This window comes from Zalophus californianus, chromosome 3 (assembly GCF_009762305.2).
Source record: "Zalophus californianus isolate mZalCal1 chromosome 3, mZalCal1.pri.v2, whole genome shotgun sequence".
NCBI classification, from domain to species: domain Eukaryota; kingdom Metazoa; phylum Chordata; class Mammalia; order Carnivora; family Otariidae; genus Zalophus; species Zalophus californianus.
In genome coordinates, this window is record NC_045597.1 from 149,032,977 (window position 1) to 149,053,507 (window position 20,531).

Genomic DNA, 20,531 nt, shown 5'->3' on the forward strand with positions numbered 1-20,531 from the left:
TGCTCTGGGAGATGTTCCATTTACAAATCCCTATAATTATTTTCGCTAACTTATGGAATTTCACCAAATGCATGCAGTTTTGTTGTTCAGTGACAAACTCAAAGGGACTCTTGTTCTGACTTTTTAGCTTTTTCTCTACATATGTCCATTCTCTCCCACATATTATGCCCCAAAACCCATTGATCTCAGTCTCCTAATCTCCAGTTTCCATATTCTCTACCAGGGAGACCACCATCTTGTGCTTGGGTTCCCCGCCTTTGGCTATGGTTCAGAAGTGCCTTCAGGCAGAAAGCTGGGGAGACTGGACTCACCTCACATGTTTCCCTTCTCTAAGGGATCACAGTCCTGCACTGCCTTTTGATCCATGTCTGCCAACAGTTGCTTCATATATTTTGTCTAATTTTCTAATCATTTATATTATGAGAGAAAGTTCTGTTTCAGCGCTTCCATCATAGCTGAAGATGGAATTTTCTCTTTAGGTGATATTTTAAAAGCCTAGCAATCCTTTTTCTATATGCTAGTTATATCCTTAACAGTAATTTACTATACATAACACTCATATATTCAAACAATAAGTGGCTCTTGAAGATGTAATAAGGAAATGGAAGCCAAAGACTCATATTTATATGCTAGGTAGTAATGAAGTTTAGAAGCTTATAAGCAAGGAGGTCACTGAAGAACCAAATAATTATATTTGATTAATTTCTAAAGAAAAGGGTAACTTTTATATGATGGTGAAATAAAAGAAACAGGTATGTATTGTGGGAAAGAGGCCCACTAATGAAAATGTTAGGCTGCTAAAGAAGAAAGTGAGAATTACGAAGAATGAGGCAACCAGGCCTCTAGCCAAGGTGCTGAACGTGAGTGCTATTCAACTCAACACAAAAGGATACTTGGCCCAGTATGGATGAGAAGGAGGTATAATGAATGGAAAATGACCAGGCAATCACCAAAACCAAAACCTCCCACCAGAGGACCACTGAACTGCTTAATCTGTGTTAGTAACATTTCCAGCACTTGTATGGAGAAGAAAGAAGGAAATAAGTGCTCAAGGTCAAAGAAATATATTCACATCAATCCTTTTCTGTCAGCTCTGGAATATACAAAAAAAGCACCTCACAGAGTCACACAGGGGAGAAGTTCTCTCTTTTCACCACAGTGAGATTTTCCGACAGGCCAAGAGCATCATGATGCCAAGGCTATTTTGCAAAAGTTGTTTGGGAAAGCATTATCAAAGTGAGAATGCAGAGCTGTCTGTTTTGCAAAAAGCAAGACACCTAGTGTTACTAACTAAAAATACCATCTCTATAGGCTACCATTTAATTCAACTAGCTCTAATAACATGCCATGGGGAAATGTGGGACTAGACACTGGGAAGATAAAGACAATTCAGATTCTTCTATCCCTTAAGTAGCTCACAATTCAGAAGAATTAAACAGACAAAAGCATTCAAAATTTTTACCAGCAATTATCTGGAATTTATCTCAGTGAGACGAGATAAAACCACATTATAGTTTGTAAAATTCAGGGGAAAATGTTGTATTAGGAGGATTAAAGCAAAATAAAAGTGTCCCATAAAGCTTACCAACAATATAATATGATATACTTTTAACCATTATAAATTAGTAAAAATTAGTAAAAAAATGAAAAGTTGGGCTCGGCAAAGTCTACATGGCTCAGTAAGGTTCATATTTTCTTTTCTTCAATATTCCAAAGCCCTAAAGAGAATGACTTAATTTTCATATATATGTTTCTGCTCTCTGATGCAGTTTAGAATTTTCTAATTAGTAGCTACGAGAGCCTCAAAGTGGATTCTCAGATTCATTACTTTGACAGGAGATAAGATCACCACACTGATAAAGGGAAGACTAAGTCAATATGACTAACCGTTTCTTTCCTGCCAACTCATACCTGCCCAGGAGGCTGAATTATACCCAATTCACCGCAGATATAAAGTCAGTGAACTTAAAGGTTTTTCTTCTTTCTTTATTATGGAGAAAAATATAGGATAACAAATGGGGCTTAATATAATTTATAATAACTGATGAAAAATGAAAAATAGTAGTTGAACATGAATGCCAAAATGTGAAAAAAATATTCCTTGGAATGTTCAAATAGTTCTAACTTCTTTTCCTAAAATTATCAAATCTATAATTAGATCTAATAACCCTAAACTTTTTTTAAAAGTTAAAGGAGCTTAAGGCTCCTGGGTGATTAGTGTCTCCAGAAACCTACCTCTCATACATTTTTCTTCGCACTCTTCCAGACTTCCAAATCGATTCTGATTTCCTTCACATCCCCCATATATAAATTCTTCACACTGTTGAGTGTGAATGTTGAAAAAAAATTGTGTAATCATTGCTCTGCATGGGCCATTATCCGCTTTCAAAGCACAAAATGAATGTAAAAGTTTCAGTGGTGGCAACTCAACATCTACAAGGTAAAAATAAAAGATATAGAACCTTTCATCCACACAGTAATAGTTTATTTCCTTTTCAGTATGTCCTAATTTTTCTTAAAAAGCACAAGAGAAATAACACAGGCTGAAGAAACCATGACAAGTTATTAAAAATTATCAAAAAGTTAAAGTTTATAAACACACCAAATGAAACAGATTTTATCGACAATTAAACTTTAGGAGTAGAATAATTTTCTAGACTCATGTTAGGGATTTGGTTTAAACATACACCAGTTGACCAGTATGGAAATGCATAGTCGTTGTAAGGTAACCAATGTGTTGACGTTACGAGTAGGTAAAGACATCTTTTTAAATTCAGGTTTTGGGGCGCCTAGGTGGCTCAGTCGCTGAGCGTCTGCCTTTGACTCAGGTCACGGTCCCGGGGTGCTGGGATCGAGCCCCGCATCGGGCTTCCTGCTCCGCGGGAAGCCTGCTTCTCCCTCTCCCATCCCCCTGCTTGTGTTCCCTCTCTCGCTGTGTCTCTCTCTGTCAAATAAATAAATAAAAATCTTAATAAAATAAATTCAGTAGTTTTTAAGGGCAGACATTAATGGACAGCTCTTTGATTTGCTCTCCCTAATACACAGTTATGTCATTTTTACACATAAACAACTTTTTAAAAGCAGCAGTACACACATATTCATATGTATGTTTTTGTGTGTGTGTGTATATATATATATATATATATATATACACACACATCACACTATATTAAGCCATTCCCAAATTATGGAAATGTTGGTGTTTGGTATTACATATATATCATGGTCCATTCTTTTACTTACCATGGTTTGTTTTTAACAATGTTGAGAAAACTTAATGCTGTCTGTATTTTAAAATAGAATGAGGCAATTCTTTTGATCTTGAGTGAGAATTTTTTTCCCTCAATATCCAATCACTTATTTTAGTCACAGAGGAATTTCATATCTTGGGAAGGGACTTGTATATACAGAAAACTCAAAAATTTTAAATTTTATGAAGTCTAATATTAATAGAGGCTTAATTTTAAGTAAGTTGCATTTGTTTATAGAATCTATCAGTAAGATAGACACTGAAAATTGTGGTTGGTACTATCAAAATAACAAAGAACAAATAATGTCATTAATACTCCTTGAGTATTGTCTATAATATCTTTTCCAAGACTTTCAGTATTCACTATGATCACTTCTGAGGGACCTAAGCCAATTTGCCCTGTAGAGGGCAGCAATATGCTGCTAAATTAAAAATGATTAAGTCTAGGTATCTTCCAAGAAAGGGTTTTAATGCACTATAAAATAATTTACTTTGAAAAAAGATGGATAGATGTCATCATTTAAAAATATATAAAACCTTTTAAAAGCATTAAGTAAAAGAACAAGTGTGAATATATAACCATCAAGAAGGAAATCAATTTTGTTTTTTGTTTTTTTTTTTTTAAAGATTTTATTTATTTATTTGAGAGAGAGAGAATGAAGGATAGCACAAGAGGGAAGAGGGTCAGAGGGAGAAGCAGGCTCCCCGCTGAGCAGGGAGCCTGATGCGGGACTCGATCCCGGGACTCCAGGATCATGACCTGAGCCGAAGGCAGTCGCTTAACCAACTGAGCCACCCAGGCACCCCGAGAAGGGAATCAATTTTGAATGTCCCATGGTTTCAAAACTTCTGTGAATTTTTTGAAAGAAAAGATATACATATCATAAAAGTTGGATTAGATAATTTTATCAAATCTCTTCTACCCTCCAGCTTTTGTTACCTTAATGATCTATATCGAATTAATGTCAAGTAGTAGCCACATTTCAGTAGTGTTAAAACTCTTTATGATAAAATAATTGGAATGTTATTTTTTATTTTCTCTATGGGTCTAAAAAGATAAGTAAGTCCTGAAATCTTAGAAGGGTAAAAATATAGCTTTCTATACATAAATTATTATTATGCTGTTTCATTCATTTGACAGTAATTATTTATGAACGTATGAATTTTATCTCAACCACTCTTCCACTTTTAAACTTAAAATCAAAGTTTAATTTATAAAATGCCATATCACCATTTTGATTTCTTTGATAACTGAATTGACAATTTTTTTCAATTGAAATAAGTTGAGCTTACAGAAATGATATAACAGTAAAATTTCAGACCCAAATTTGATAAGATAGAATAACATAAAACAGAGATTTGTTTATTATGACAAACAGGCCTTCATCTACAAAAGACATGGATATTTTTAACACCAAACACAATTTTCATGAATTGGCTAATTAGCAAGTTAGCTAATTATTACTGGTCAAACCTTTAATGTTGAATTTTATGCACCTGCGCACTTGCTGTTTTCAGCTTCCTGTGGGGTTATGTACAATCAAAAAAATATAATTTGGATGTTTATCTATGTGATTTTTTAAAATAATTTTTACACCAATTATATAGTGTCCCTAAAGCCAATCAATCTCTATAATATATATGTAAATAATTTACCAAAATGAGTAAATAATTATTCATTGACATATATAAAATTTTCTCATTTCTTTGCTTTTTAATTATGTACCTAATATTTTATGCTGATGAACTTATTTGAATATGATTGGCTTTAAAATGTCTCTCAAGGCATATCAAAAGTTTCTGGCACCTAATAATATGGATACTTCAGAATTATAATTTTCCTTAAATGTTCTTGGACTTCCCTGAAATTCTTAATTTTCTTAAATTATATACACAAGTACTTTTCTTTATGTAAATTCATTATATATATTATATATATTATAGCACTTACATAATACATTACATATAAAATAGCATTTTAGAGAGTTGGTAAAAATATCTTCCATAGATAAATAGGTGCATATAAACAAAAAAGTGATTTATGAAAAAACATGTGTTTTCCATTCATCACTGAAATTACAATTGTCAGTTTGAAATAAAAAATAACTAAAAACCTTTTCTGAGTAGTAGTACACTTGTGAATAATGATAAATGCTGCTTATATTCTCTTTTTTAAAGATTTAGAATACTCTCACTGACACTCTGACTTGTTAAGAGTTGTGAGAAGCTAGAAGACTTTGCACTTAAGACCCTAAGCAGTGCATTTTACTGAGAACAGACCCACGACAAGCATCATTGCATTAGCACGATATGTTTGTACACTCTAGACACATTTTTATGCGACCGAAAAAAATTTGACCTGTCAGTTCTATAAGTATCTGATCTTAGAATCAGATCTCAGAATCTCAGAAGTCACATACATAATTTTGAGATATGAGCTAGGAATAATAATATTCTGATATTCTGAATCTTATGGCTATATACCATTACTTCAGAAATTCCTATAGCACTCAGATAATATGATGGTCCCTGATTCCCATATTAATGTGACTTCAGATCTTTATAGACACAGTACCTCAGAGAGGAGCCTGTAGTCTAATTCTCTACCTGTAGAGCCCAGGGGGCTTTACCTAATACCTGAGTTGCTATAGATATTTAGGAGAACTAGTTCTTATAAATGGTAATTTACATAAAGTTCTTTTTCATTGATGATGCCTCTGATTTCGACTTTTGATATATTTGATAGTCCTTTTCATCATGCCAAACTTTTACATTTTCTCCATTAAGCATATACCACACCGAGTTCAACTTGCTATTTAAGAATTGTGCCACAAGGTGGTGGCCATCAGCCACAGAAATGAAACCTGGTTCCCCATATTTGTCCTTGTAGTAGTTAATACTAGCTAATATTGTTTACTAATTACTGTGCTCCAGACTTTTTGTAATTATATTATTTAGTAATCACAACAATCTTCTGAATGAGGTATTCTCTCCATTTACAAATTATAAAACAGCACTGTAGAAATTAATTGCTCTGTTCAAACCTGAAGTTTTGTACGCCACATAGTTTTATACCAGATACCTCACACAATCTTAATAATTGAGTGATATTGTCACAGTCTGTATGACTGAGATTCCTAGATTGGCATTTAGGTAAAGCACATAGATTTAATTCTAAAATTTACACTCAATACATTTTTTTCTCAAATTCACCTTATAAAAACTAAAAATGTTTCAGCTATGAAAGTAGGTGATTTTATAGCAGCTTCCCAAGTGAAACACTAAGAACTAATTTTAAACTATAGTTTATTAATTTATTATCAAATTATTCATCTTTACCGTTCGCATTTTAGTGTCTTTCTTAGCTGAATCACATATTAGAATATTCTTTCATGCAGTCAGCTTATGACCCACCCTTGGCAGAGCGTCCCTGAAGTGGAGGGGTGATGAGATGTGGTCTCTCAGATGTAGTACCGTGCCACTCCACCCAAAAGGGATGGGAGTCTGTCTTGGTTTTCATTTTTTACCTTGGATAAATCTTTTTGAATGTTAACAATTGTGTGTTGATCACGGGTCAGGCACGGTGGGGTCACGGCAGATATGATAGTAAATTCGGTGGCAGTAGCCCTGTCCTTTCCCTTTCATGTAGCATGCAGACACTGAAGACTTATAAACATTCAAGTTCAAGGTGCGGTGTTTGTGCATAATAAGATAGCTAAGCTAGTCTGGAGAGTCAGGGATAGCTTTCCTGAGACTTGAAACGGAGACTGAAGGATCTACCTAACCCCATGTAACTAGAAAACATATACAGGACAATGTAATAGGGAATTTAATCTGATGCATCCAGATGAACAGAATTATGGTTTTTTATTGTATCATTTTTGTAATTGCTTTCTTGCATTTTATGTCTCACAATCTGAGCATTACAATCTCACTCTCCCGTCCCCCTGTCCTGGGACACTGGATAGTAGGCTCATGATAATATATGGGGACATGTCATGTCCCCGACTGTTAGAGTCCTCATTCTCCTGGAACTTGTTTGGGAACCAAGAACTTTAAACTTACTATTTAAGAGCTACATGCTGTTTGATTCTCTCATGAAAAGATTTGATTTCTCTGGCAGGGAAGAACATAGCCATACACTCTTTGCCTTCTCCGTGCTGGAAAATGTGCCAGGTGCTTTTATGCAGTTTATATAACAACCACATGAACGTAGTTATTTGCATCACTTACATATCGATTAAGAAACTGGGAATCAGAGGGTTTACATAACTCATCTAATTTTGCAAAGCTACTGTGTGGCAAACCCCACACGCAAACTTAGATCTGCCTGATTCTAAATCTTACGAAAGACACATGCCTTTCTCTAAATGCTCCCTGCTAATCTTCTCTATCATTCTAAAGGGATTTTTAAAAAGAGCTTATCACTACTGTTTTTTATTATCAAAAATTTTATTATATTTCATTCTCCCTGCTGGTTAGACTGATTAAGAAAAAGCCTACTATTGCCTTGTGAGAAAAATGATAAAATCGTGTATGTTTTTCTCTAAGATGATAGTACACCATTCGATGAAATGGTATACTTCTATAAAAAGATGGCATGACCTTGGCACAGTGTGATAAATGGTATCTTCAAAACTGAATTGATTCTGATGTGGGATCATGCTATTTTAAGATTGAAAACAAAACAAAACCAAAAAACCCCAAAACTGGCTAAGACTGTGCAGCCAGTCAGTTAGGTGATCTTCAAGTCTAGCTTTCAGATAAAAATGTTTTCTTAGCCGGCTTTGTTTGTTCTGAATTTATCGAGAGATTTTAAACTCCAGCTTAATTATTAATGGGTTAACTCTGGTTTCTTGGCTGACTGTATCAGCAGCAACAATGTCAGGAAACTTCTAATTACCTGACATGCATTTTCTCAGCCTAAATGAGGGACATCAGATTAGGTGAATATTGGGGATCCTTTCTCCTCCCACTTTCCAAGATGGGTTGCCTGTTTTTTCTCTGTGGGGACTTTACTCTCTACATTTCTTCTCTTCTCAGCTTCCAGAATATTAGAAACCATCTCTTTTGATAAATGAGACAAATGAAGAATTAGAGCTTATTTCATAATGCCCAAATTCTCATTCGCACGTTATAGTATTTACTTTATTAGTGTTTCATCTTTAGGAAGTTTTTATAACAATAGTTTTTCCAGCGACAATTTAATAGTCTCACCTGTGAAACTGTGAGATTCTTCAGAACTTGGTCTGAGTCATCACTACTTCCCTAGTACCTACCAATTTCAAGCACGTAAGATATATTTATTCAATCTTTATCGAAGGGAAGTACATTGAACAAAATCCCTTTCAAGGGTGCTTAGATATATGAAATAAGAATGTATTTATGGAAGTCTTTGGTACACTATCAACATACATACCAATAGAAGCTATCACTTTGTTCATACTGTCTCACTATTACCAATGACTTGAGATTTCTATCAATAATTTACTAATTTTCCACAAAATATTACTTTTAAGAAAGAAATACATAGTGACAATCACTGTACAATCTTCTCCTTGTTCTGTTGCTGATTGTTAATATTTTATTTTGAGATATGGAGCTTTATGAGATTAGAACTAACCTGTATTAAGCCAGATCTCCTAATGTCCTGTTTTACAAGATTCTCACACTGGACTCATACGGGAAGTTCTTGAGAATAAGGCAAAAAAGGAGAGAATACTATAGTTTCCTTTCCCTTCTCATACTTTTCCCAGCCAAAGGATGGCATCAATGTTCATGGCTGTTTCTACAACACTTTGTTCCTTGCAATTGTCCAGAGATACCTCATTGTTTAACCTTATAGCCTGGAAAAAAAAGAAGTCTTCCTTTCTAAAGTGACTTTTTTTTGGTCTAAATTTTTTTTGGGGGGGGACAAATTACATGTAAGACATGTAAGTCGCTTCTGTAAAAGCTAATTTTCCCATGCAATGGAGAAAAATACATTACATTTTGGGATTAAAATTGAGATCTTTAGCCAAAAAATATGAATGCTTCTAATATTTTACCTGTAATATCTGTATATTCTTCCACTTCAAGGACAGCACTAAGAAGGGCAGAGGCACAATTAAGCAGAAGATACACAGACACCCAAAAAATCTGTTCTTTCTTCATTGTATAAACCATCTCTGAAATACAAACCCAGATACATTTAATCAAGAGTTAATGTCAAATTATCTATAGACTAGCAGGAATCTTATGCACACCTCCAAATGTAAATTTCTATGACAATCTGTACTGTCTGCAAATTCCACGAGTCCTATTTAAAACATGTGCATGTAGCATTTAATATTGTAGACACACATATGTTCAGTGCATATGTCTAATAATATTCAAGTATGCAGCTCATGTTTCAACCTTGAAAATACAAATTAAAATGGCAACAATTGATCATCATGCCTAAGTATGTATTAAGATCCATTTTCATATACAATTCTATTTGCCACATCTTTCCCACAGCTATTCTTCTTTCTCAGTCAGAATTATATTTTAATATTCCTGGCATTTTTCTATTATTTCATTAATGCAACTTTCAGTTCCTGATTTCTCTTTCCCATGGCTTGAGTCCTTCTCTTCAAAAAGAAAGACATTTTCCAAATTTTTGTCTTTGTTTCCTGTAAAATATGTTTGTTTGTATAACCAATTTCTTAACCAGATTTTCTATGAGATAGCAGACAGAACTGCTGAAAAAAGAAGTCTTTAGCATTCTAGCAAGTCCTTTACCCCAGTCTTCCACCCTCAATTTAGGCAGGTATCTGATTCAAAAGAGTTTCACAGAAAAGTGACTTTAAGTGATAAACCGACATATTTACACTCTAAAGGAAACAGATTTCAGCAGGAGAGTGAGACTTCCTTTTTCAAAATGATTTAGAGATCCACAGTAAAAAATAATGGAAAAACCACATTGAATTTTTTTTAAGGCTCTTTCTACTTTGGATTCAAGGGTGGGTGTTCATATAGCATAGGAAGAGAAAAAGAAGGAACATATGCACATGTTCAGCCACTGATGTTATAAGTCAGGAAGGAAAGAGAAATCTTATCAATAAGGATTCACAAATGCAAGAAGAGATATTCCATCTAAAATAATTTAGAGAATTCTCTGTTTACTCCTATAATGAATCATAGCTGCCATATACACCATTAAGGTATATGTAGTTTTATAATAAATAATAAAGTAATGCCATTTTGCTTTAAGCTTCATTAAAATCACTAGTGAAATGTACAACCTATTTTTTCACAACACTTTGTAAATGTTAACATGTATTTGATTTTTCTGTCAGTAGCCATGTTATATGCCTCTGTGTCATATCATAAACTATTTGAATCTACAAGTATATATGTATATATATGAATGCATATATATGTATATAGTTTTGAAGAGTCGATCAGCTAAACTTCTAGTCTTTATCTTATTTTTGAAAATGTAGTTTTTGGGGTGCCTGGGTGGCTCAGTCGGTTAAGTGTCTGCCTTTGGCTTGGGCCCTGATGTCCTGGGATCGAGCTGAGCGTCGGGCTCCCTGCTCAGCGGGGAGTCTGCTTCTTCCTCTCCCTCTGTCCCTCTCTCTGCTCCTGCTCTCTCTCTCTTTCAAATAAATAAATGAAATCTTTAAAAAAAGAAAATGTATTTTTCGGGGCGCCTGGGTGGCTCAGTCATTAAGTGTCTGCCTTCGGCTCAGGTCATGATCCCAGGGTCCTGGGATAGAGCCCCGCATCAGGTACCCTGCTCCACGGGAAGCCTGCTTCCTCTCCCATTCCCCCTGCTTGTGTTCCCTCTCTCACTGTGTCTCTGTCTGTCAAATAAATAAATAAAATCTTAAAAAAAAAGAAAATGTATTTTTCAAGGACTCTTCTATTTCCATTAGTTTCTTTGAGATATATGGCCCTGTTATATTTTGAGTGCAAAATATAGCTTATTTTTCTATCCCATCATTTAGGAAACAGACTGAAGTTGGGTGCCTAAAGACCTTGATAAGAATTTGGGCTGTAAACCCACCAAGTTACTTTCTTTAAAACAATTGGCCTATAGTGTTGCCTAATTTTAGTAGTTTAGACTTTCCTTGGTTGCAAGGATCAGAAGCCAGCTCAGACAGTTTGCTTATTCATTCTAGAGAAGATGGAACAAGCTAGGATTAGAAAGGGAGGTTTGTGGTTGGATCTGAGCGTCGGGGAGCTGAATGCCGTTAGAAGTCTCTCGTAGCTATTGCACTCCTCAACAAGCGTTAATCTCCTTCAGTGCAGCCCAGCTTTCCCTATGTAGGAGGATGCGTAGCACTGATATTTCCAGGGTTTTAAATCTTAAAAGATCCTTCCATCAAAACAGTATGACTGCTTCTCTTTATGGACTAGTGTCAAATAGCTTGAGAATAGCACTGATGGTTTCAATTTGTAGGAAATGCCCCCTTCACTTTTGGACCAATACATTTGAGGTGAAAATCTGTTAGGAGACTAGCATAGATCTGGAGGAGCTGAAATGGACTTTCTTAAGGTTGGGGAATGGGATAATGTGGTAACATTGCAAATTTCTACATAAGTATATGGTCTTAGGATGGAGTGGACAAGTGTGGCTCCCAGGAGGAGTGGATTATTGCTTCCGGAAAAAGGAAGGGTGTCGGGCAGATAAAATGAAGAGTATGCACTGTAGCAAGCCAGAGCTAATTAATGGCTGATCCAGAGCTTGAATTCAAGTTAGAATAACCTCCCAGAGTGAAAGATTGATTTTGGCACATCACTGAGAAAACAGTACAACTTCTTATGATACTGATAAAACTGTAATCTGCAAAGATCAATTAGAGTGAACTGACTTAATTACAGATCATTGTAATTAGTTTCCTTTTTAAAATTTCCAAATGCATCACTGAGTTACACTGCAAAATGGCAAACAAGACAACAAACCCAAACTGAAGCTACGCATTGGTTAACTCACTCTGCTTTTCTGCACTCTATTTCTTGAATAGCTGACTACATTAAAAATATCTACTACCCTACCTGGTATCATATAGAAAAATTGATTCAAAGAAATTCAAAGATCTGAATGTGAAAGATAAAACATTAAATCTTGTAAAAGAAACATTAGGAGAATATGTTCATGATGAGGTTGGCAAAGTTTCTGAATCAGGATACAGACAGCACCAATTATAAAGTAAAATACTGTTAATTTGATTTCATTAAAATCAACTCCTGCTCATCAAGATAAGCACCATTAAGACACTGAAAAGGCAAGTTGTGAGAAAGTGTTTGAAACTCATGTATCTGAAGATTACACATTGAAAATGTATGAGGAATTACAAATAAATATCCAACTAAAATAGGTTAAAGATTGACCGGGCACTTCTCGGAAGATTATAGGCAAATGGCAAATAAGCATATTTAAGAGATAGTCAATATAATTAGTCATCATAAAAATTAAAATTAACACCATTGTGAGATAGTATAACAAAATTTAATAAAAACTGACAATATAAAATGTTGATGACTTGAACCTTCACCATTGTTGGGATTATGCTATCTGAATTATTTGTGTTCCCCAAATTCTTATATAGAATCCTAACTCCCAAAAGTGATGGTATTAGGAGGTAGGGTCTTTCAGAGATGATTAGGTCTTAGAGTATAAGATTCATGTTCTTATAAAAGAGACCCCACAAAGATCCCTCATCCGTTCCACCGTGTGAGGACTCAGCGAGAAAGTGCGAGCTATGAACAAGGAAGAGGGCCCTCACTCTTGCTAATCCCTTTTAATTTCCAATTCAATATCAGAATTTATTTAAGCAAGAATATATTATATAAATGTGCCAGTGACTAGTTGTGTGTAATAATATGTTAGACAGTAAGAGAGATTAAGAAATCTAGAGGAAGCCTTGACCCTTAAGAATTTATATGTAACCAACTGAGTTAAATAAAAATGCAATGTTAAATACCTAGATAAATTGTCAGGGTATATTTGCATATGCCAGGCACATAGTAGTGGAAAATAAACATATGTTAAGTTATTTAACTTGGATAAAAATAGAATTTATATTTTGGGACAACAAACTAAAAATCCTAAACTTAGCTCTGCCAGCAACCTGTTAAGTAACTTTTGGAAATTTATATTTTTATTTTTTTAAAGATTTTATTTATTTATTTATTTGACAGAGAGTGAGAGAGCACAAGCAGGGGGGGCAGCAGAGGGGAAGGAGAAGCAGGCTCCCAGGGAGCCTGATGCGATGCGGGGCTTGATCCCAGGACCCTGAGATCATGACCTGAGCCAAACACACTTAACCAACTGAGCCACCCAGGCGCCCCTATATTTTTAGACCAATTTATAAAACACATGACTTTGACTACATTGTTGTTAAGTTCCATTCCAGTTCTAAAAATTTATGAATTTTAATTAACACATTTTATGTACTCCACAGAATAATTTACAGTTATGTTGTTTAACTTACATTTTCCATTCACTCTAATGCTAAGCTGCAGTGTTAATTTTATCCTTAGGTCAAGATGTGTTCTCAGAATATAAGTTCAGCAAGATGTTATTAGCTGCTACATTAAAAAAAAAAAGTGTCCATAGGCTAATATATATTTATGTCTGAATTAAAAACCTTATATGAGTTTCTCAACTGTAGGATGTTTATAGGAGCCTTATTATGGTAATGTGCAATTGTATCTTCTATGGGAGAAGAGAGTAAATGCATTTCCAAACTTATATGACAAGGGGCTATTTTCCCATAAAATATTTTTGGAAAATACCTTGACAAATAATGTTACATTTAAGGAAAAGTCAGTAGATATTCTGAACTAGAGAAATATTAAAAAGCACGATGTGATCTGTGCTTTAATAAAATCCAGCATGTATGGCAAGATGTAGAGAGGGCAAAATTTAAGTGGAATTGGCAGCTACAGTGTTGCAGAGGATCAGATTGAAATTATGAGCAGGAAACTATCAGTGGAACTACAGAGAAAAGGGCAGGTTTGATAGACTTTTTGAGTTAAGTATTGATAAAATTGAGTAACTGAGTAAATACAGGATATAAAGAACAGAGAATTCAAGTATATCCTGAGTGAATTATTGTGTTAGTCATACAAATAGGTAAATTAATATAAGTATTGATTGGTGTGCATATTAGGGAGGAATTCAGTCTGGACAGATTGTATTTGAGGTTATGTTTTCTAAGTGGACCTGTATAAAGAGTTAAAGATGTAAGACAAGAGCTGGGAAATGTTTTGCTATATCATTATCATCATTGTGAGGCAGGGTCATTTCACCAAGGGAAAGGATGCCAATAAATCATTTCCAGCTCCCCCTTCAACTTTATTTCCTATCGTCTTTCCTGTAATCATTTGGCTTTATGGACACTGCCTACTAATCCCTTGGCTTCAATGAAACTGCTAATTCTTGAACAAACCATACTCATTCTAGGTGTGGTACTTTGAAACTACTATTTCTTGTCATGGGAATACTCTTCTACAAGATAATGGAATAGCAGACTCCTTCTTTTAGTTAGGACCCTGTCCAGAAAGCCTCTCCTCCAAAAGATTTTCTTGGAGCACCATATTTAAAAAGTAACCACCACCTGTTCCTCATCATGTTCTATACCAATAACCTGGCTTTTCTTTTTTAAGGTTCTTTGCCTTTTCATTACTGAATTGTAGAAGTTCTTTATCTATTATGGGTATAAATTCCTTGCCAAATATATACATAATAAATACTTTATCTTGGTTTATGGTTTATCTCTTCTTTTTCATATAAGTGTCTTGATGAGCGCAAGTTTTTATTTCTAGTAAATTTGATTCTTAAAAGTAATTCAATAGTTCAGTAGCTATTAGTATATCTACAAGTTGTACAAACATTGCCCCAGTCACTTTTAGAATATTTTCATTATCCTATAAGGAAACTCCCCACCCTTTAGTCATCACCTCCTTGCTTCCCAATCTCCCCATTCCACATCCCTAGGTAACCATTAATCTAATTTCTGTCTCTATATATCACCTAATTCTCGACAGTTTATATAAATGAAATAATCCACTAAATGGCCTTTTGTGTCTAGTTTCTTTCATTACCATAGTGTTTTCAAGGTTCATCCATGCTACAGCATATATCAGTACGTCATTTCTTTTTATTGCTGAAAATATCCTATTGTATAGAGATGCCATAATTTATCCATTTATTAGTTAATGAGCATTTGTGTTTTTCCCACTTTTTGGGTATTATGAATAATGTTATGAACATTTGTATACAAGTTTTTGTGCAGACATATGTTTTCATTTCTCTTGGGTATATAACTAAGAGCGAAATTATTGTATCATATAATAATTCTGCTTAATCTTTTAAGAAACTGCCAGATTGTTTTTCAAAGCAGCTGTACCATTTCACATTCCTACTAGTAATGTTTTGCTTTGTTTTCTGAATAGCACTTAGCACCATTTACATATTTATTTTTGTACATGTTCACTCTCTCCATCACTAAAGCATTTTCCATTCTTAGCGTAGACACTTTATATTACATTCACAGTTCTATGTTTAGTACCCGAAATAATGACTAAGTAATACTTGGTGAATAAATGAATTAAATAAGATATATTTTGTGAGCTAAAATTAGGTTACGGTATGGATCTTTGGATATATCCATGTAGTTTTATTTATTTCTGCCAGTCCCACCAAAAAATAAAGAGATTAGAAGGAAATGTGATGGAGTGCTCATCCATCCATATTTCTTTTTTTTTTTAATTTATCTATTTGACAGAGAGAGAGAGATAGTGAGAGCAGGAACACAAGCAGGGGGAGTGGGAGAGGGAGAAGCAGGCTTCCCACCAAGCAGGGACCCCGATGTGGGGCTCGATCCCAGAACCCTGGGATCATGACCTGAGCCGAAGGCAGATGCTTAACCACTGAGCCACCCAGGCGCCCCCAATCTAAGTAATGTCCCATGCTGTATTCCCAAGTAATATCTTTCCTTCTTCCCTTCCACCTTCTTTTCTCTTTCTCTTCTGTTTTTCCTTCCTTCCTTCCTTGTTCCTTCTGCCCTCCGCTGCCACCCCCTTCCTTGTATTTTACCAGAACCTATCTCATTGGGTATGAGGATTAAAAGGAATTAGATTAGATTAGATTATAAAGGAATTAGAATGGTGACTAGTTCAGTAAATTGTAGCTATTACAATTTATATCTGTAATTCTTGACAACGTGTTGGGTACACTGTAAAAATGGCAGCTCAGTATGCATGGAGTTTATCCTTTCTTGAGAATATTATCTCAGACTCTTTGAAGGTCTAAAAAATAACTGAAAATATAGCACTGATTTGGGAAGAGTTTAGGGACAAACTGAGAGACATTTTTGTTCTAATTTGGTTAGGTATGGAAGCCAAGAATTGCTGAGCTACAAGTTATAAGGTGAGCAGTATAGATCTTAAGGTAAAGCGAATATTCTTCTAAGGATCACAGTCAATTGGAGCTAGAAATATGTTGGCAATTTGGCTTTGGTGACTGAAAGAGAACTCAAAGGCAATGGCAATGGATATTGACGAGGATGGGAACTTATAGCAAGATTCAAAGAGCAAAAAGCTCACAAAGAATGGAAGAGATGAATAGTAGGCTGGAATTACAGCATTAGATTTCTAGTACCTCATTTTGGGAAAGGCATAAAACAACATGTGGACAGTCACTGATCTATCATTAAAAACTCCTGTTATTTTGTCATTTTTTTAAAGATTTATTTATTTGAGAGAGAGAGAGAGCACACAAAGGGAGAGGCAGAGGGAAAAGCAGACTGCCCCCAGAGTGGGCAGCCCAATGCGGGGCTCGATCCCAGGACCCCAGGATCATGACCTGAGCCAAAGGCAGACGCTTAACCAACTGAGCCACCCAGATGCCCCTTATTTTATCATCTTTAAATTAATCTGGAAAAATTACATATCATGTTTACTTATATATCATCAGCATAATGCTTAGGAAATTAAACTTCCTAGTTCAAATTTTCTTTTTCACATATTGTTGAACTTCTTTTTTGAAGTTTTACTATTAATTCCTGAGATCAATGCATACTTTGCCATGTCTAAAAGAAAGAAATTTAATTTTGGCTGCTTTTTTGTGGTGTACCAGTGAAAGACAGGAGAGACAAAACGTGACAACCAGAAAATAGAAAAAAAATAGCTTGAAGAATAATTCCAATTTTCTGCTCAGCAGTGCCTAATGTTATCCTCCTGGTGTTTATTACTGCCATCCACTCAATTTGGCTTATCCCTGGGGGAGCTACCCTTCTGCCCACTAAAATCTTGAAGACTGTTTTTATCTTTAACCTATGTGCTTCCTTGGCTGTTTCTCATTTTGGGTGAGTTTGTTGCACACTAACACTAAGGATAATGAATGAAGAAAGATAAAAATAGGATAAAACTTATGGTGAGAAAGAGGAAAGATAAAAACCCTATAGAGATTCTAATAATTTTCTCTTTTCTCTTTATGTTTTGAAGTTCATTTTTCATAAGTAGTATTTTCAATGGAAAATTTCCAAATATTCATAATGACTAGGGTCCAGAAATGGATTTTTGTTAAAAATTATTCTTAATACGCTTCCAACTCTTGTTCCTGAATGCAGAGTTTCTGAACTTGTATCATCTCAGTGAGAAGTTTGAGAGCCAGACTTTTCTCAGGAAAAGAGTATTTTTTGATTAAATACATTGTGGGAATGCAAATGTTTGGGCAGTTTCCCAAGAGAGGTCTAAGGCTGTGTAACTGCACATTTGTCACATACCAAATTCTAACAAGTCAGTTCAGAGCCTTCTTTAACTCTTTATTAACTTCCCTCCAGGTCTCACATTCTTGGGACACTGAGTCATCATTATAAGCAATATGTTGGCATTAGGATTATTTACCTATGAAATAAGATTAAAATAAAGATAAAATGTCATGAGGTTCTAACTATATGGAATATATACCACATTTATTTTAAGAAATGATATTAGAAGTACAAAGATATATCATTATAAAACATTATTTTTTGTAATGTTTTATCATTTTTTTGAAGTGGTTTCTTATCTATTAGGTTTCTGTATCTTGACAATAATGCTGTACAGCCAATGGGACAGATACACTGGATTTATGTTAGAGATACATGATTTATTTTCCAACATCATATGCCTAGATGGCTAGTAAGTGACAGAGGCAGGACTTGATCCTGGACCTTCCCAAAGCTTCCTTAAAATAAGCAAGACTTATGGGATAGACACTAAATCCAATTCAGGAAAATATAATTCAATATATTAATTACTTATATCTGTCTGTATTTGTCTTTGAAATATTATCTTTATTGTGAATCAGAGACTATAAGTAGGCAATATCACCAAAGGAACTACAGGATAAAAATCAGTTTCTCTCATTTGCTAATCTTATAAGCACAATTCATTAACCAAAATAAGTTTTTACTGTGGTCATTATTATAATTTTTGATTTAGTGAGTTGCATAAATGTTTTCTATTCCTGGTTTAAACCCTATACTTCATTAGTGATTATATTTATTACTATATAAATATTTCTACATCATTCTATCCATATATATGGTAAGTTTGTTTTTGACCCAAGTCTTAGCTTTTGACCCAAGCACATTCTTGAAGGGCATTATGGGAAGTTGGTTTTTGACCCAAGCCTTAGCTTTTGACCCAGGCACATTCTTGAAGGACATAGGTCAAAGCCTTAAAAAACCTGGGTTAGGGGGAAATCTATCCCTTACACTTGAGAAGAGGACACAGAAGTTCACCCAGCAGTCAAAGACTGAATGAATAGAACAAGTCTACACAAAGGAACATCTAAAAAAGGTGCCTGAAAATCTATAAAGTATCATATTTTCTTTTTTCCCCAAACTTTAGAGGAAATAGAAGCCATATCTATAAACATAAAAAAAATCTTGACCAAAGACCAAATTTGAAGGAGCATGTGGATGGTGAAGTCAGTTGAGCTTCTGACTCTTGGTTTTGGCTCAGGTCATGAACTCAGGGTCCTGGGTTCAAGCCCCATGTCAGGATCTACTGCTCAGCAAGGAATCCACTTGGCCTTCTCCCTCTGTCCCTCTGCCCCTCCTCTCTCTCTCTCAAATAAATAAATACAATCTTTAAAAAGAGAGAGAGAGAAAGAGAGAGAGAGAGGTGTGTATGATATATATTATTATTGGAAGTGGAGGTGGGGAGAAGTGGCCTGATTTGTGAGGAAAATAAAAAGTAAATTCAAGATAATTTGATGATTAAAATTACATGGACGGTGAGGAAGAGAGAAGAATCAAGGACAGCTACAGTTCCTGATTTAACAAAGGGGTCAATGGATGGTTCCAGGCAATGAGTTGAGGAGCCTAAGAAAAGGAGCGTGTTGCTTTAGGAAGGTGATAAATTCCATGTGAGGCAGTTTGAGTTTGAAGTATTTGTAAGACATTCATTGGAGCCATGAAATAAGAAACCCAATATGTAGATGCGGAGCTCAGGGCAGATATCTCTGCTAGAGATAGAAATGTGAGAATCAAAGTATAAATGATAATTACTTCTGTGGAGTGGATGAAATTGATTTAACAAGTACTTGTATAGCATTTGCTATGGAGCAGGCATTCTTCTTCTAAGTGTTTTTATAAACTTTAATTTATGTAATCTGTGACTCTATGAGGTGAGTGTGAAGATTGGAAAGGAACACCTAGAACTAAAGTCCAAAGGATGAGGATGAGGAAAAAAGATCTGAGAAGATGACCAAGAAATAGCCAGGGAAGCAAGAGGAAACCTGGCAAGCTATAGTGGCATGAACGTTAAGGGAAGTGGACACTTGAAGAAATTGTTGCAAGTTGACAACATCTAAAGCACAAAAGGTTCAAAGGAAGGCAAGAGCTAAAAAAACATGCGTGGGGTTTAGTGACAATGACATTGTCAGCACCCTTGCAAAATTACAAGATTTAGTACGGTGGTGTGGGCAGCAGCAGGTAAACTATTGAAGGAACTGGAACAGAGGCTGTGAAAACAGCAAGTTAGGATATCATTTTATAAGTGCATCCTGAAAAATAAGAGAGAGCATTTTAAGGGAAACTTTTGTGGATGGTATAGTTTTATGTTTCTGCCATTAGAGAGAGGGAGACAAAAGCTAAAACAAAAATAAAATGAATAGAGAGACACCGGGGTGGCTCAGTTGGTTATGCGCCCAACTCTTGATTTCACCTCAAGTCATGATCTCAGAGTCCTAGTATTGAGTCCTACATCAGGCTCCATGCTCAGTGGGGAGTCGGCTAGGGATTCTCTCTCTCCC

General features: G+C 35.1%; 1 protein-coding gene across 7 annotated transcripts in view; it reads right to left on the reverse strand.

The window, feature by feature from the left end:
* Nucleotides 1-20,531, reverse strand: part of TFPI (tissue factor pathway inhibitor) — an 84,510-nt gene that overhangs the window by 27,601 nt on the left and 36,378 nt on the right. For 3 of the 7 annotated variants that reach the window (XM_027588236.1, XM_027588235.2, XM_027588238.2), the window contains 2 exons: nucleotides 9,298-9,417; nucleotides 2,236-2,433 (listed from right to left, as the gene is read on the reverse strand). In XM_027588236.1, the coding sequence (XP_027444037.1) occupies nucleotides 2,236-2,433; nucleotides 9,298-9,415 (316 nt within the window). In that variant the 5' untranslated portion in view covers nucleotides 9,416-9,417. Of the gene's footprint in view, nucleotides 1-2,235; nucleotides 2,434-9,297; nucleotides 9,418-12,976; nucleotides 12,980-17,529; nucleotides 17,538-20,531 lie in introns of those variants that run through there. The other 4 variants (XM_027588237.1, XM_027588241.1, XM_027588239.1 and 1 more) reach the window with 4 other exon arrangements.